General features: G+C 42.2%; 1 protein-coding gene across 6 annotated transcripts in view; it reads left to right on the top strand.

Annotated features, from left to right (window-relative positions):
* ADGRL3 (adhesion G protein-coupled receptor L3) overlaps positions 1-18231 on the top strand; it is a 753570-nt gene that overhangs the window by 273469 nt on the left and 461870 nt on the right. For all 6 annotated transcript variants that reach the window (XM_053298072.1, XM_053298069.1, XM_053298068.1 and 3 more), the window contains exon 3: positions 11477-11707. In XM_053298072.1, the coding sequence (XP_053154047.1) occupies positions 11653-11707 (55 nt within the window). In that variant the 5' untranslated portion in view covers positions 11477-11652. The remainder of the gene's footprint in view (positions 1-11476; positions 11708-18231) is intronic.

Raw genomic sequence — 18231 nt, 5'->3', positions numbered from 1 at the left:
GTTTTAAATGTATATCAAACCAGCTGTCATCTCAATTATGGATGTGCAAAAAATTCAACCGAATTCATCCGACTCAAATCTGCTTGCACAGAATGATTCATTTGAATTGATTTGAATTCACCTGAACCTAAATAGAATTCTCTTGAGTTTGACTTGAATTCTTTTTGAATTCACCCAAATTCGAATTGATTCGAACAAATCCCATTCTGTTGAATTCCATTCAAATTGAATCTATTTGAATTTTTTGCACATCCTTAATTCCAATGTTCCATTCTTTGCTCAGACTTCTCTGTAATCATTCACCTTTGTTTGCATGTCATCATATTTCTTTTAGTGTTTCCAATATTGTTCACTTCATTTATCTGTAACCCCATTTGCTCAGAGCATGTCTGTTACCATGATCTGTAACTATAAGTTGGGGGAGTTAGCGGAAACAATTTGCAAGTATTCAATAACAGCAATAATATAGGAACGTTAACTCTGGGCAAAGGCAAAGTCAACATTAGAATACTCTTAAGAGACAGACCCAGAAGCAAGGTGTGTGAAAAACAGGAACAAACAGAAACACAATGCAAAATGAGAGTATTTGGCAACCAGGGCCAACACAGAGACCAATTCTGTGGACAAAAGTTAAAGATGCAGCTGTATTAAAAATAACTAAATGAACAAACCAAAAGAGAGGGTAGCATTTGTGTGGGCAAGGAAGCAGGAACACAGGAGAAAGGAGCAGAGCACAGGATTGTCTCTTTTTCCTGTTCTGCTGATCTCATACATGATGCCTCTGAGATGCTGACTATCTTTCTTTAAGTCTTCCTGGCAGAAGATACAGATAGGCAGCTGGTTATAATTGCAGTACCCAAGACTGTAGCTCTGAGTGAGCTCACAGTAATCCGGGGAGAGCACTGAGGGTCCTGGGCAGTCTGGTGTGCTGGACTCACAGCAAGCCCACTCCAGAAGGATTATTCATTCATTCATTCATTCATTTGATTTCTATACCACCCTTCCAAAAATGGCTCAGGGCAGTTTAAACAAAGAAATATAAATAAATACGATGGCTCCCTGTCCCCAAAGGGCTCACAGTCTAAAAAGAAACACAAGACAGACACCAGCAACAGTCACTGGAGGTACTGTGCTGGGGTTGGATAGGGCCAGTTACTCTCCCCTTGCTCAATAAAGAGAATCACCATGGTAAAAGGTGCCTCTTTGCCCAGTTAGCAGGGGTAACTTTGCTATATGCCTATATGACAAACCCTGAAGAACCCAGTTACCCCTGCTAACTGGGTTCTTCAGGGTTTGTCATATAGGCATATAGGAAGCTGCCATATACTGAGTCAGACCATTGGTCTATCTAGCTCAGTATTGTCTTCACAGACTGGCAGTGGCTTCTCCAAGGTTGCAGGCAGGAATCTCTCTCAGCCCTATCTTGGAGAAGCCAGAGAGGGAACGTGGAACCTAGATGCTCTTCCAAGATCGGCTCCATCCCCTGAGGGAAATATCTTACAGTGCTAACACTTCTAGTCTCCCATTCATATGCAACTAGGGCAGACCCTGCTTAGCTAAGGGGACAGGTCATGCTCACTACCACAAGACCAGCTCTCCTCCAGTTGGGAAGGGCAGTCCTGGCCTGCTCAGCCAGTCGAAACATGAGATAAGACCTCATGAATAGTACCCACTCCTGCGGAGGTTTCCAGGGGCTCGGGAGTCTGATACCACTAGGCTTTACAGAGGACCCACACAAGGCACATTCTTGCTAGGGTTGCTTGAAATTCTTGATCCCATGATCCAGTGTTCAAACAGGGAAGCAGGTCTAGAGAGCCCCAACACAGCTTGATTAGGGCTCCAGCAAATCAGCCAGTACATCCTTTTCTCATCCTGTTCTTTTCTGATCCAATTCTAGGGTGATTCTATTCCAAAAACTCGGGTGGATGGGTTAAGAACTTCTTAAGATGGCAGACACATAAACTTTTGAGGTGCAAGTGCACCAACTTGTGAACAGCCTAACTGATTTGAACCAAATTTGCTGCAGCTAAATGCACGCATAGGGATGCCCCAGTGGTGTAGTTTGTGATGATGTCACCCACCCCAATCCAAGATGGTGGATGCATAAACTTTTAAGGTGCAAGTGCACTAACTTGTGGACTGTCTAACCAATTTGAACCAAATTTGGAACAGCTGTAATGAATGACACACAGTCACACCTGAGTGGTGCAGTTTGTAATGATGACATCCATCCCGATCCAAGATGGTGGACACATGAACATTTGAGGTGCAAGAGATCTAACTTGTGGACCTCGATTTGCACCAAATTTAGTCCAGATGTAGAGACAGTGAAAGGAAAGTAGGCTGATTAGTTCTTACTAGAACAACTTGTTCTTTCCTGCAATAAAGGCTCTGTGCCCACTGTTTCTACTGGCCTTGTATTGCATGCATTTCAGCTACCTTGTGCAGTGCAGTAAGTGAAACAGCAATGTAAATAATCTTTTCCAGAAAAATTAATGCTAAGCTCAGAGTATCCTTGTTTCCAGAATTAAAGGAAATGTGCTTAGTTTTAATTATAGCATGACAGGGATCATTAGCAAATTCAAATTTGGGAAACAGCTTTTTTGGTTAGCACCATACTGGATTTTATTTTGGGGAGCTGCGGATTTAATATGCTAAGCCATGTTTGGCTTGTTTTATTTATATTATGACATTTAATTCTGTGAAACTATTACCGCTACTTTCTGAGTATGCATTATTCATCAGCAGTGGGTGCTGCAAAGAATAAGGGAACATTTTTGTTGGGGGGGGGGGGTTCAGCAGTTCTGTGTCCCTGATGCTTTTTAGACCAACCTACAGCCTAAAGGGGATGGTATGCAGTTTTTGACATTTCATTGCGGGTTTTGTTAGAGGAATTTAAAACTCTCACAGTACTAATTTTCAGTTGCAACCTTATTCTTCATTATAAACATGTTTTGCTAAGTATGGATCTTCCACCCCCTCTGAGTTAACAAAAAATACATTTCTTAAAGAGCCAGCAGCACTCCAGGAAATTCAACCTTTCCATATGCAAATTTTTTTTGATGTGGGGACTGTGCTAGGTACACACCTGCACCTTTGAATCAGCTCATGCTCTGCTCAACATGACTTGGTTGTCTGTTGTGCTTGTGTATAAGTGAGCATAACTGATCATGAAGTGTACATCTATAGAGACAACATAAATATGTCTCCCTTGGCCTTTACGTCTGTTGAAGAATCTTTTTGAATTTTACCATACGATTATTCAATGACCAGTGTATTATTCTGAGTACTTCTATTGCCACTAGGCACATATAAAAGCAATTCTTATTCAGAGGTGGCAAATAGGCTTCTGTTTGCCTGCAGTCTATTAGAAATAAAATTATATTAAATGGCTTCTGAGGTGTGAAAAGGTTAACTCAAGGAGAATCTGAAAGAAAACCATCCTAGTGTAAAACATAAATCTGTTTTACACTTAAACTTCATGTCACCCTGAAGCCAAAAATAGCAATGATCATTAAATTAAATTTGCTCCTAAACATTAATAGAAATTTATTACATCTCACAGATCTGAAAGACAATTAAACTTAATTTTCTTGTGGAGAGCATTCCCATTGAGATTGCTGCCTAGCTAGACCTTTTGCTAGCATGTTCTAATGGAAGATTATTTGTTACACCTGTGCATATTTTTATACAGACATAACTTGAAATGCTTTTCAGTTCCTTTTTTCTAACCAGCCTGACTACAAGCATATAATTTGTTAAAAGCCTGGAAAGCAATATTTTCTTTACAGTTGCTTTCCCCCTGCTAAATATGAGTGCTTCCATTTTATAAGGTACACTAGGGTTTCTTAACCTTGGGGCCCCAGATGTTGTTGGACTACAACTCCCAGAATCCCCAGCCACAAAGGCCGTGTCTGAGGTTCTGGGAGTTGTAGTCCAACAACATCTGGGGGCCCAAGGTTAAGAAACCCTGAGGTACACCTTAGCAAGGATAATGGAACAGTGTGGGCATATGAGGCAGAGGACTGCTATGAAGCTAAAGAAGATGGAAAATGGAGCCAAGAAGAGGAATGAGCCAATGAAATATGAGCTGGTGGGGGTGGGAGGAGTAGGCTAAGAGTATTTTCCCTTCCATTGATTTATCGTATGAGGCATATGAGGCAGAGGACTGCTATGAAGCTAAAGAAGATGGAAAATGGAGCCAAGAAGAGGAATGAGCCAATGAAATATGAGCTGGTGGGGGTGGGAGGAGTAGTCTAAGAGTATTTTCCCTTCCATTGATTTATCGTTTCTCTGGTTTGCTTCGCCCTGCATTCAATTCCTGAATTCTGGCTCAACAAAGATAATTCCTCTCTTAAAATGTAAAACAAGTTTTAAGAACAACTGCCGCTTTGGTTGCAACATCCCTCCAGTGGCTGTTGCTGGTGGCTGTCTTATGTTTCGTTTTAGATTGTGAGCCCTTTGGGGACAGGGATCCATCTTTATTGATTTTAATTTCTCTTTGTAAACCGCTTTGGGGACCTTTGTTGAAAAGCGGTATATAAATATCCGTTGGTGGTGGTGGTGGTATTGTAATACCTACAATTTAGGTATTGTATCAGCCTGGATACTTTTAGTTACTTTCTCTTTTATTATGTAATGAACTTTATATTTTATGCTCGTCCATGACCGTAATAAAGATTTGATTTGAGATAATTCCTGAAATTAATTCTAGATATTACAAGATATCACATAAACACTATATAGAACAATCCATAGAGGTCTTCATGATTGTCCACAATGGTGACCTCCATTTCACATTGAAATGGAGGTCACAGAATCACCATTGTGGACAATGATGAGGATCTCTATTTCTATGGACTATTCTATATAGGGTTTCTGTGATATCTTGTTATAGTTTTTACTCAGTTCAGTTGCATTAGTTATTTATATAAATATATTATATATATTTTGAGATACATTATGATTGTGGTATATTATACATAGGATATTACTTTTTTGTTGGTCTCATTACAATTATCTCAGTGTGCTTTTTAAAGTACATTAGTTGAATTCGAGTTTCATCTTTGTAGCCACTTTCCAAAATGTGTGGAAATTCCTGGCAGGGTACAGGGGATCATGCCATACATCCATGGACACAGGGGATTCTCTTCTATCAAACAAGATGGCCCCAGAAGCAATAGCAATAGCATCTTTTGTGATTGGAAAATGTGGGCCTAAAGAATGTGCCACTAGACAAGGCTTGGCTCCCATTGTTCCCAGGGTGGGGGTGGGGGGTGGACCTGCCTGTTGGGATTCAAGGTTCATTTTTACAGTCACATTTAAAAATTTGTGGAAATTCCTGAGAGGGTCTGGGGGAGGGTGATCCCATACATGTGTGAATTCTGAGGACTTTCTTCTTTCCAACAAGAGAACTCCTGAGGCAATAGCACCTCCTATTATGGAGAATCACCCGTCTAAATGGGGTCCCTTGAAAAGTCACAAAGAAGCCAGGCTGTGCCTGTGAATCTGAGTGCCTGTGCACAGACACCAATAAAATCTGGGGTGTAACTATAATAGGGCAAGGGGAGACAGTTGTCTGGGGGCCCTCTGCTGGGGGGGGCCAATGCAAGTCACATGACTGACTCCCTCAGCCACACACACACCCAGGCTTCCTTCAGTTGTATTCATCCTCCGGAACCGATGCGAGGGTTAAGACCTGGAGCTACCAGAATAGCATGCCTTTCTCTAGTACCATTAAATGACGTGCATCATCCACAATTTACAAAACCCTTTTAAAAAATAATCTTGGATGATGTTCTATTGTGGCACCTATATATAACTATGCTTTTTGTTACCACTATTCAGCCTCATTTAAGATTTCTTTACTTCATGAGCTGAGCTTCAGTGAGCAGTGGGGGGGGGCATTTTAAAATCTTGTCTCTGGGCCCACTCCAACCTTGCTACGCCCCTGAATAAAATATTATTTTAAAAGTGGGGGGAGGGGAGAAAAAGGTCAGTTATCCCCAGGGAAGGAGACAGGGGTCAAGTTACCCTCAGTCCACCTCACAAAATGTCACAGACCTTATGGCTGTAGGTGGTAGAATCTCCAACAACTGACCTGCATGCTTAGGCTAGTGCAGAAGTGTTTTTGTGCACACTGTTATTTTAAGAGGGGCGAGGGGAAAAACACGCATCCCCAGAAGAACAGAGAGGTAAAGCCACCCGCAATGGATCCTCTCAAAACAGCCAGACATATTATGGCTGTGCAGGTACAATTATTTATTTATTACATTTATATCCCGCTCTTCCTCCAAGGAGCCCAGAGCGGTGTACTACATACTTGAGTTTCTCTTTCACAACAACCCTGTGAAGTAGGTTAGGCTGAGAGAGAAGTGACTGGCCCAGAGTCACCCAGCAAGTATCATGGCTGAATGGAGATTTGAACTCGGGTCTCTCCAGTCCTAGTCCAGCACTCTAACCAGTACACCACGCTGGCAAATATATAGCATAAAAATATTTTTGGAAAAGGAAAAAAAGTATTGGGGGAAAGGCAAGCATGAGTGCAAACAGCAGCAAGGTAGCTAGACTGCTGGCAGTGGACTGCAGACCAAAGGAAAAAGGACTGTAGAGGTGCGCACCCAGGTGCTAAATTGAGGAGGTGCCTTTTGCAGCCAACACTCCCAAAGTCAAGCCCCAAGCAGGTATGAAGACCGGCAGCTCATGCTTGATTGCCACACAGCTGCTCCCAATTCACACAATATACCACACTGTTGTTTTCAGGACTCTTTTAAGTACTACTTTTTAAAGACAAATATTTCACACACTGAAGAGACTATCATCGAGGATGAGGGGACTGGGGAGGGCTTTTTGCTGTTTGAATACCTTGTAACTGTAACTATAATGAAGCAGCTATAAATTGCTATCTGGATAACTTCTTTATGTGGATTGTATTCTTTTTGTGATGCATTGTGTTTCAGTGATGCATAAATGTTTTACAACTTCTGTATAATCAAGTTTTCTTTTTTGCAATGTTTTATAAAAAGTACTTTGGTAAAGTACTGCACAAAAATAACCTTGATTGAATAATACATATGATCATATCAAGGTTGCATTTTTGAAGCTTTTTACCAATATATACATATCCATTGGTGGTTTAGAAGGAGAAAGACACAAATAATGTGAAGAGACTGAAAGGTGTGACAAATTGTGCATGCACGATACTTTTTTTTTAATAACATAAATACAAAAGCAGGATAATTCCTACTGCATCCATTACGCTTTCATCCAATGTTGTTTCCAAACTCCAAAGTCTAGGTGAAATTCAGATGAGAATTTCAGAACCATACCTAAACAAAAGGGCACCAAACAGGAGGAAAACACTGTGAGTGTTGTTTTGGTTGGGCTGTATCAGATCTACTACTTTCAAAGCAAACATCAACATTAGAGCATATTCGGCACAGTCTTCATTCTAGATCATTTTCTTCACTGTGCTCCATAAAAATAGCTGGCTATCACCAGCAGTCAAATGAATTTCAAACACTTGTATTCCAGCTCATTCCCAGACACAGACACATATATATTGAGTTGTCTCCAAAGAACCACAGCCAATAATATTGTTCTACAGCTGTTTAACAGTTCCTACAGTGCTGTAATATGTGAACTCCATAGCAGTCACATGTTTTTACTTATGCAAGATGTTTGACATGTTATAAGCAAAACAACATCTTTGGATAAGGTTTCACTTTTCTCACACAATGCTCTATTGAGAGGTATATGAGTAGAAGACTCCTTCTGTGAGTGAAGGGCACCATTGAACAGAACCATTGAATCTGTTCTGTTATTTTTATTGCTGAGCAACTCTTTATGGCTCAATCGGCTTACTATTTATGACTTTATCTCGTTGAGTGTTATAGCAAAAGGACATCTGTTTTCCTAGAGTTTGTTTCTGGCTCTTGATGTTGGTACCTGCATGCTGAAGTGTGTACGCACATTGTCCTCTAGGAATTGTAGCTCACTTTGGTGCCAACAGTGGTGTCCCTAGGTAATTTTGGAGCCCAGAGTTGAAGGGCTTCGGAGGCCCTCCAGGCATTACGAGTGCCCCCCACTTAGTTCTGTGTTTTTTTAGGTATCTCACTCCACCACTGCTCCTGCCTCCTTGGGGGCCAAGTGATCTGGGGGGCCAATCTACCACCACCCTGCTGCGGCCATCGCCCCACCACTGCTGCTGCCCCATTCCCCCTGCTGCCGCACCACTTCCTATCCACCACCAGGGGTTGGGGGGTGAGCTGAGCAGAGCAGGCTGGAAAAATTGAAATTCAAACATTGGCTCAAATTGGTTATACAGTCCTCAAGTTAGTGCACTTGTGCCTCAAAAGCTTATCTGCCATCTTGAATTGGGGTGGATGACTTTGTCACAATCATTGCTGTTGAGTTGCCCCTTGTGTCCCTTCAGCTGTAGCAAGTTTGTTTCAAATTGGTTAGACTGCCCACAAATTAGCCCACTTGCGCCTCAAACGTTCATGCATCTGCCATCTTGGATTGGGATGGATGACATCATCATAAACTAAGCTGTTGAGGTGTCCCTATGTGTCACACGGATACACGGATGAGGACACGTGGACGGTCACACACAGACACACACACAGAATGCCAGGTGATCTCATAAGCCTACTGGAAAGTAGGCTAAAAATTGGGAGAAAGATATAAGCCTAGTAGGCAAGCACTCTCTGGGCCTCTTCTGTGAGAAGGGCTCACAGGCGGGTCCTTTGAATTACAAATAAGCAAGGCGATCTCAAGCCAATCAGAAGCCAGTGCCAGAAAGCTAAACAGCAATGGGGAAACTTGCTGGTGTAGTGCCAGCGTGGTGTAGTGGACTAGGACCGGGGAGACCCGAATTCAAACCCCCATTCAGCCATGAGACTTGCTGGGTGACTCTGGGCCAGTCACTTCTCTCTCAGCCTAACCTACTTCACAGGGTCGTTGTGAGGAGAAACCTAAGTATGTAGTACACTACACTGGGCTCCTTGGAGGAAGAGCAGGATAAAAAAGGAATAAATAAATAAACAAACAAACAAACACGGAGAGAAAATGGCACCTGCAACACAAATTGATTTGTGTCAGATTGGGGCTGATTCAATTAGACCTCAAATCAGCCCCTTCATTTAAGGGGAAATTCAATTTGCAGTCAGATCCATGAATCACCTACAATTCGCATGCAAATTGAATTGCACATCTCTCCTATAAACTCGGTTTCTATTATCACAGGGATGAATTTCAACCATTTGTTGTACCTGTGCACACATTTCACACTTCCAGTGGCATTTTTGTTGTTGTTGTTATTTCTGGCTTGGAGGCACTTCTGGAGGAAGTGTGGAGCCATGTTGGGACATGTTTGTGTGAGATTTGGAAGATTATTTTTGTTTATCTTGGGGGCCATTACTGGAGGAGCTTGAGTGGCCAAGGTACAGTGCTGTAAGCTGTTATTTCACACACACACCCCATTTTTAGTACTTTTTCTTATACAGAAAAACCTAACTCCATCATTCCCATAGACCAAAGGTTTCATCATGGTTTTGGCACTGCACATAACATATCCCCTGCAATTATTGAAGGCCCCCTGCAAATACAAAAGGAAAATCTTGGAGAAGGTTGATTATAGGTCTCTATTGTACTGTATCTGTGTTCATTGGCAGACTAGGACTGAAAGGAGCAGTTTGTAATACCTATATAAATATTTGTTGCGTGCGTGTGTGTGTGTGTGTGTGTGTGTGTGTGTGTGTGTGTGTATGATTAACATAGTTTCAGAATTGGGGCAGTTGAAGGACAGTGATTCACCTCTTGTCAGGGCTCAAAAAACAGTGGCTGTTCTAGGAGACTGTTGAAGCATATGAGAAACATGTTGCCATGAGGTTGAGTTAGTTATTTCTCTTCATACTGTAATCACATGTGGTTGGGTTTTGTTTGTTTTTGTAGATAGATGGTGGCAAGACCTTTTGGAGACAATAAGATGTGCAGGGTTTTTTAAAAAAAACATCTGAATAGGACCATCTTATTAGGCTATCTCCCTTCCCTCCCTCTGTTAACAACCCTTGTGTCAGTATCTACATTGTAAAGCCCCTTGGAGCACAGATCTCATTCTCAGTAAAGTACCAAGCACTGTGTTCATCATCACATTTTTGTTTCCCCAAGTAAATCCCTGATTCATCCCTTCGATATTGACCTCTCCTGATTGGAAAATCAGTTCTGCTTGGTTGGCATTGACTAGAAGTTGTTAGCATCTCCTATCTGTCTAAACAATTTTGTCAACTTAAACATTCTGAAATCAGTGGGCTGGGCAGGCATATCACCAAACAGTGCAGCTTCTTAAGGGCAGCTTTAACTGCATGCCTGTAAATAGTATTTTGGATGTAATTGTTGTAATTACAGCCTTAGAGTGGTGAAAGAAGCTGAAATCTGCCAACAGCCTAGGACTGCAGCTCTTGGGAGATTTGGCAAGCCCTGTTCACTCCAATCAAGTTTGTGGATGGTGACTTTTGGGTTGTCTGGAGTTTTTGCCCTTTTCATTTCAAGCCATATAAACATGTCATAATCACATAATGCTAAATGGAAAAATGTCAAGGGTGGGGGGGGGAGACAGCAGGGGGACCACAGTGTGGGGAGGAGGGCCAGTGGGGCTGAGAGGCGCTGTGGGGCCACCCCCACAGTTGGGGAGCCACTGCCATAGCCGCCGCCACTAGAGCTGGTAAGGTGCCCTCTTGCCCATCCCCCTGAACCCATTTTTAGAAAGGCAATCCCCCTTTGCTTTTAAAGGGGAATCCTTCCTGAATTCCTCTTTACAAGCAAGGCAATTGCACCAGGTCGACCTGGTTTGACAATTCAAAATGAACTGCCACGTGTGCACCGTGCATTCCTGAGGTCCCCCCTCCCCCCCCAGCAGCTTTGGCAGACAGACACACAATCTGTTTTTTGGGCACACTCGCACCCAAAACCTGGGTACAGTGGCGGTCTCCATAAGCGGGCTTGCCACCAACAGCACCACTTTGAACACTCAACAGCACCATATAAATGCTAAGAATGACTGTTGGTTTGTTACCTCTTAGATCAAAGGGTAAAGGGATCTTTATGCCTTGACAGAGTTCTTCTGGTATTCCGCTTATACATTAACAGCTGCTGAAGACTATGATAAACCTGTAACTAGAACTCATGAACTTGTGGAGCATTTGCATTTCAGATAGCATCTCTGAATACCTACATGCAGTCTGTGCATCCCTTGTCTGCATTTGAATTCTGTATTTAAATTTGCAGTAGAATGAAGCAGTACAATAGTGTGGATTTGGATTCCACATGCTTCTAGTTCCAATGATCAAAAGCAGACGATTAGCCAATCTGTGTTACTAGCTCACCTGGTCTAACTATATGACAGATATAATGCTTATTACGATGGCTAGAAACACCTAATCTTTAATTAACTAATCACACTTTGTTTTCTTTCTAGGTGTTGCATTTTGGATATTGGGTGAAAATACTTTGGTTTGGAGACAAGGCCACTCCGTCCCCACATTTGGATTAAAGTGAATATCTCCTAGAGGATTACAAGTAGAGAGAAATCTTACTTTGCCTTTTTTTGGAAACTTCCATTGTTAAACTACCACTACATTTTGGTCCACAGTCATGTGGCCACCACAGCTACTGTTCCTCACAATGCTCTTGGCACCAACAATCCACGGTAAGTGCATGAAAAGATGTTTTATCCAGGACTTTGTCCAGTTCTTTTGTATTTGTGCATGGGTATGTGTGTTTCCCCCCACATTTTTATGTAAATTATTATTTTTATAATGTGGAAATTATAAAATGTATATCCCACTTCATCTCAATTTGAAAATGACTCAGAGGCTAACAATAATACAGATCAAATTCTGATATGTATCAAAATCCTCAAAACCCATTAAAACCCATAAAATCCAGCAGCAGTAGAGCTATAAAAATAAAACAGCAGGCATATAAACACTTTGTCAGGTGTTTTGTTATTCAGCCCCACTCCCCCCCCAAAAAACCAGGAGTCCATAACTAAGCCCCAAGACTTTAGCAAAAAAAAAAAAAGGTCTTGAAAGGAGGAACCCAGAGCAGTAAGGAAATTAAACCCAGTGATGGGAATGTAACAAACAAGAAATGTAGGGAAAGCAAGCTAAGGGGGGAAATCAGAATAATGGAAGGAGGGAGGGGGAGGAGGAGGAGGTTCCAATTAGATAATCACTCTTTCTTACGGTCATAGACCAGCATAAAGTATAAGGGGTGGTTACATATTAAAAGTAAAAATATATATGATAATAGAAAATACACATGAGGCATGAGGGCATAAAATCCTGAAAAAGGCACAAAACTCATAAAAGAGCATAAAACGCATAAAAGGGATGTAAAAAGATTAAAAGACATAAAAAGACAAAATGCATAAATACCTAAGTAATAAAACTGGAAAACAGCCAGACTATAAAACTATTGTCAGTCAATATTGAATGAGCAGAGTGTGGCGCCCACCCTGAATCACTAAAGGCCGGACTGAGGCTGATACCGGTAGTACTAGACATCACATTAATCATCATATAACTGACATAATTCAACATAATAGCAACCATGTGGGATGACAGTTGGTTCTGGTCAGTGACTGTAACAATAAAGACTGACTGACTGACTGGGATAACATTTTCATTGGGACTGTGGTGCAGGGGTAAAGGTTTTTGTTTTGATTTTTATAAACCCTCCCGTCTCACCATGATTCTGGTCCTGACAAGGCCTCCCTTTGGATTAATAATAATAATAATAATAATAATGATGATGATGATGATAATGATAATAATTAAATTTCTGTACCACCCTTCCAAAAATGGCTCAGGGCAGTTTACACAGAGAAATAATATATAAATGAGACGGAGCCCTGTCCCCAAAGGGCTCACAATCTAAAAAGAAACATAAGAGAGACAGCAGCAACAGTCACTGGAAGTACTGTGCTGGAGGTGGATAGGGCCAGTTACTCTCCCCCTGCCATATAAAGAGAATCACCACATTAAAAGGTGCCCTTTGCCAAGTTAGCAGGGGTGCCCCAAGCTCCTTGAAGGGATAGAAAGATAAATAATCTATACTAGCTGGGGCTGGGCACAGAGCATCTGTGCCTCTGGCCGGCCCACCCACCGCTGCTGTTACCCGCCCCACAACATCATGCTCAGCTTTCTGGCTGACTGGCCACTTCCCCCATACCCTCTCCCCCCCCCCATGCTTTCTGGCAGGCTGGCCCACTTCCTCTCCCCCGCACCCCATGTTTTCTGGCTTGCGGGCGGGCCGGAAACCGGTACACCACCTCCCACTGCCCACTCCCGGTAGCAGCTGCCTCCTCCCGGCGGCCTCCTCCTCTTGGCGACCGGACCAGGCCAGCCCACTGCCGTCACCTCTGGCCAACTGGCTGCCACCGCCATTGTCTCTCTGAACCCATAGCTATCTCCCAGGCAGCTGCTCTCGCAAGAACTGCCACCCAGAGGATGAGTGATGGGTATGGTTAGGAGAATTATATATAGATATATTTAATCCGCTAACACATACCAATGGCTAATCCCATGCATGGCAGCTCTCGCGAGAATTCACGAGCAACGGGAGGGGGAGAGGGAGGCGAGCAGCCGCTGGTCAGTGAAAGGAAGCGGTGGCAGTGACCGCCTAGAGAAAGTGCCGGGCAGTGAGAGGAAATGACAGCCAGGCTGACAGCTGGGGAAAGTGCCACCCGGCGAGAAGAAGCGGCAACCGCTGGGCGGCGAAAGGAAGCGCCACCCGGTGAGAGGAGGTGGCAGCCAGGCCAGCTGCCGAAGCACTGTCCAGTAAGAGGAAGCGGCAGCCAGGGATGAAGGAACGGGGGGAGAGAGTGAGTATTAGGGGAGCAGATGCACCAGGTCAGCTAGTAATATATCATTCATATCTATCTATCTATCTATCTGCTAACTTGGCAAAGAGGCACCTTTTTAACATGGTGATTCTCTTTATTTAGCAGGGGGAGAGTAACTGGCCCTATCCACCCCCAGCACAGGACCTCCAGTGACTGTTGCTGCTGTCTCTCTTATGTTTCTTTTTAGATTGTGAGCCCTTTGGGGACAGGGATCCATCTTATTGAGTTGTTATTTTTCTGTGTAAACTACCCTGAGCCATTTGTGGAAGGGTGGTATATAAATCGAATAAAATAAATAAATAAATAAATAAAATATTAATAAAGAGCATCCTTTCTATCTCCCTCCAAATCCCTCCTCATGTCTTTGAAGTCTCTTAAATTAAACTCTTTGGTCTTGCTCTGAGCAGGGGGTTAAACTAGAAGATCTCCAAGGTCCTTTTCAACTCTAACGTTCTGTAACATGTTATTCGGCCCCCCTTGTTGCCTATGTGAAACTAAGCCTAAGTGCACTCACACAAACTCTCCCCTGCTTAAACTTGCCTCCCTCAGCTGAAATCATAAACCTTCCCCTGTGTAAGATTTTTTGAGTGTAAGCTCCTTGGGGCAGGTCCTTATATGGTTTCTGTGGTAAAGTGTGATTCACATTAATGATGTTATGTAAATAATAAGAGTTATATTTTATCTACTTTATCTGATTGTATCTACTTTATTCTTATTTTCCTATGGACCTTATGTTTGTTTTAAGCCTTTGTTATACATTCTAACCTTCAGAAGTCAGTGGACTGGAAATACAAATAAATTAAATAAATACAATTGTATGCATAGTCAGCAGTGTATTTTAAGATGGAATATTCTTTAATAAATAGTTCAGAAGCCAAACTTCTGTTTAAAAAAAAATCCAGGTCACTGAATTTTGAAAACACAGAAAAATGGAATCCTTCCGTGGAGAACCAATATAAGATTCAAATAACGTAAGGCTATTTTTACTGCCTGCCTTGTGCTGTCATGAATTGAAATATGTCCTGTCATTTCAGTTTGTTATCTTGCAGGCATGATTAATTAAAAATCTTACTATTTGTAATAAAACTGAAAGATTGCAGGGATGAAGAACATTGATGGTGTTTGGTTGTTCTACTTAATTTGATTGTGGAAAAAAGTTGGCCGTTGGTCAGAAGCCAAAGGAATAATGAATTCATGTAAGCCACAAACACCTTAGAGCAAGTGAGCTTCATGCCGAAGTGCTTGGAATTCATATGTAATTGAATTTGAGTTGTACTGAACTGTAAAAATAAATGGGAATTGCTGATCTCTCTTTGTGGGAGGGAGAAGCATGCATAGAGAGTTTGGAAAGGGAATATTTTTTATAACTCAGTAGAACCTCTTTAGTTATTTATGTTGCTGTTACCCATGGATTAATGCTCATGATACAGTCTTGGAGCTTCTTGGTATAAGGGAATGTTGACAAGCATTGGCAGCTGCCACTGACTTTCAAACTAGTCTCAGTTTTAAACTTGCTGGAATGGAGTGGAGCAAGAAACAACAAAACTAGAATATAAACATATGAAAATAGCCATTGGTCCAACTAGCCTGTTATTGTTGACTGACAGCAGCTCTCCAGGGTCTTTCCCAGCCCTGCTACCTGGGCCTTCTAACTGGAGATGCCAAGAATTGGTCTGGGGCCTTCTGCTTCCAAAGCATGCACTATAAGCATGCCCTCTCAAAGCCGTCCTCTCAAAGTCGTCCAAAGTCAGCCTTTCCGGGTAGTGCAGGGCCTTTTCGAGAGCGATGCAGGCTTCAAACAGTCAGTCAGGCTGGTGGTAGATGCAGTGGTTCCCCTCCTCCCGAATGGACGTTTCCAAAAGGTAGTGCTGGGGAATTACTGCTCAGCCCCTTGGCACTTATGCTTTGTGGGATTGCACAGGGTTCCATTCTTTCCCCTACGCTGTTTAATATCTCAATGAAACCACTGGGAAGGGTCGTCTGGAGATTTGGCTTGAGGTATCATCAGCATGCAGATGACAGCCAGTTGTATCTCTCTTTTTCATTAGATGCAGGTGAGGTGGTGGCTGTCCTGAATCAGTGCTTGGGTGTGGTAATAGACTGTATGAGGGTGAACAAATTGAGACTCGGTCCAGACAAGACAGTTGGTGGTTCATCTGTCAGGGTGAATTGTGCTCAACCTGTTCTAGATGGGGTTGCACTCCCTCTTAGGTTCACAGGCTGAGAATGCTCATAGATCAAGCACTGTCATTTGAGGCTCAAGTGTCCTCTGTGGCTTGAAGTGCCTTCTGTTAGCTTTAGTTAATACGTCAGCTGTGACCTTACCTGGATGGAAATAGTTTGGCCACAGTGACCCATGCTCTGGTAACACAGGAACATAGGAAGCTGCCATATACTGAGTCAGACCATGGGAAAAACAAGTCAAGAACTGAGCAGAAAAAATGGAAGAAGAAGTCCCTGCATGGTCAATTTTTGCACAATATAAGTGGAAAATCAGACATCACCAAGACCTGGCAATGGCTTAAGAATGGCAACTTGAAGAAAGAAACAGAGGGTTTAATACTGGCTGCACAAGAACAAGTGCAAGAAGAGCAAAAGTTGAAAAATCAGCAACAAACAGCAAGTGCCGCCTTTGTAAAGAAGCGGATGAAACCGTTGACCACCTAATCAGCTGTTGTAAAAAGATCGCACAGACTGACTACAAATAAAGACATGACAAGTAAGCAGGAATGATACACTGGAACATCTGCAAAAAATGCAAGCTACCTGTAGCCAAACATTGGTGGGACCATAAAATTGAAAATGTTGTAGGAAATGATGCAAAAATATTATGGGACTTCCAACTACAAACAGACAAACATCTGCCACACAATACACCAGATATAACTGTAGTTGAGAAGAAAGAAAAACAAGTTAAAATAATTGACATAGCAATACCAGGGGATAGCAGAATAGAAGAAAAAGAAATAGAAAAAATAGCAAAATACAAAGATCTACAAATTGAAATTGAAAGGCTGTGGCAGAAAAAGACCCAAATAATCCCAGTAGTAATTGGCGCCCTGGGTGCAGTTCCAAAAGACCTTGAAGAGCACCTCAATACTATAGGGGCCACAGAAATCTTCTGCGTGGCCTGGGTCATGGAATAAGGGAGGCCGGTGGGGGGAAGGGGAACCTCTGCGGACACGGACACACACAAACATCGCCGCCGCCTTGGACAACTCCCTGGAGGGTGTAAGTTTAAAAATAAAAAATAGAAAAAGAAGAAAAACCCACGAACCTCCAGGTGTTCAAACCTGTTTGCACATCCCTAGTAACTTCGCCTTACGATCAGGCTCTGTACCGGAAGACTGGAAAGTAGTTCAGTTCAATTTTATTTCAGTCTCTGACTAGCAATACAAAGCAATTCAAACTTTAAACATTAATAATGAATCCTAAATTATAAAAGTCGAATTAGCTATTATTCTGTCTCATTCTGTTGATCACCACACAAAATTTGACCACATTATATGCAACATCAGAGTCGTGATCAGCAAGAAGAAAAACAAAAAACTCATCTGAAAAGCCTGGGAAATTGCTTAGTAAAGGAGCTATAAGAGAAATACGAGAATCTTGATAAAATGTACAGTATTATCTCCGCACAGGCATACCCATTCCTCATAAGGAGTCCATTTAAACCTGTCCCCCAAAACCATTGATAGGAGAGCATTAAAACGTGCCAATGAGAACTAACAACACTAACAACAACCAACATTTATATACCGACTTTCAACAGAAGTTTCCAAAGCGGTCTACATAGAGAAATAATAAATAAATAAGATAGATCTCTGTCCCCAAAGGGCTCACAATCTAAAAATATGAGACTATCTCCTATACTTAGGCACCCGTTAGATACTAAGGTACCTAACTGGATTGGAGTTACATATTTGGTTTCCAATATAAAACTTAGATTGTTTTGGTGTGCAATATCTAGGAGTCTTTGTTTAAAGGCCAACTTGGTGCATTCATGGCCTCATGTGATCAGGAGAGAATCCAAAGAAATAGAGTTTCTCCACTATTAATTTCCATCGCAATTGAAGGCCATCCTTCTGTATCAAAGGTGTCAAACCCTTGGGAAAGAAAATAAGCTTTAACCATGAATCGCATACTGCTAGCCAGAACCTAGTTTCCACTCTTAGTACACCTGCCTCTAAACATAAAATCATGTTAGGCACACAGCAAGGCACTTGAAATAGGCCTCTCAGAAACTTGGTTTGGGTTGTTTTGAACGCTGCAAAATGGGAATATATGGTGATCTGACCATCATATAAGAAATGGGCTAATGCTTT

Source organism: Hemicordylus capensis, chromosome 2, assembly GCF_027244095.1.
Source record: "Hemicordylus capensis ecotype Gifberg chromosome 2, rHemCap1.1.pri, whole genome shotgun sequence".
Lineage (NCBI taxonomy): Eukaryota > Metazoa > Chordata > Lepidosauria > Squamata > Cordylidae > Hemicordylus > Hemicordylus capensis.
The sequence above is the reverse complement of the archived record's forward strand: the minus strand, read 5'-3'. Positions and strand labels throughout refer to the sequence as shown.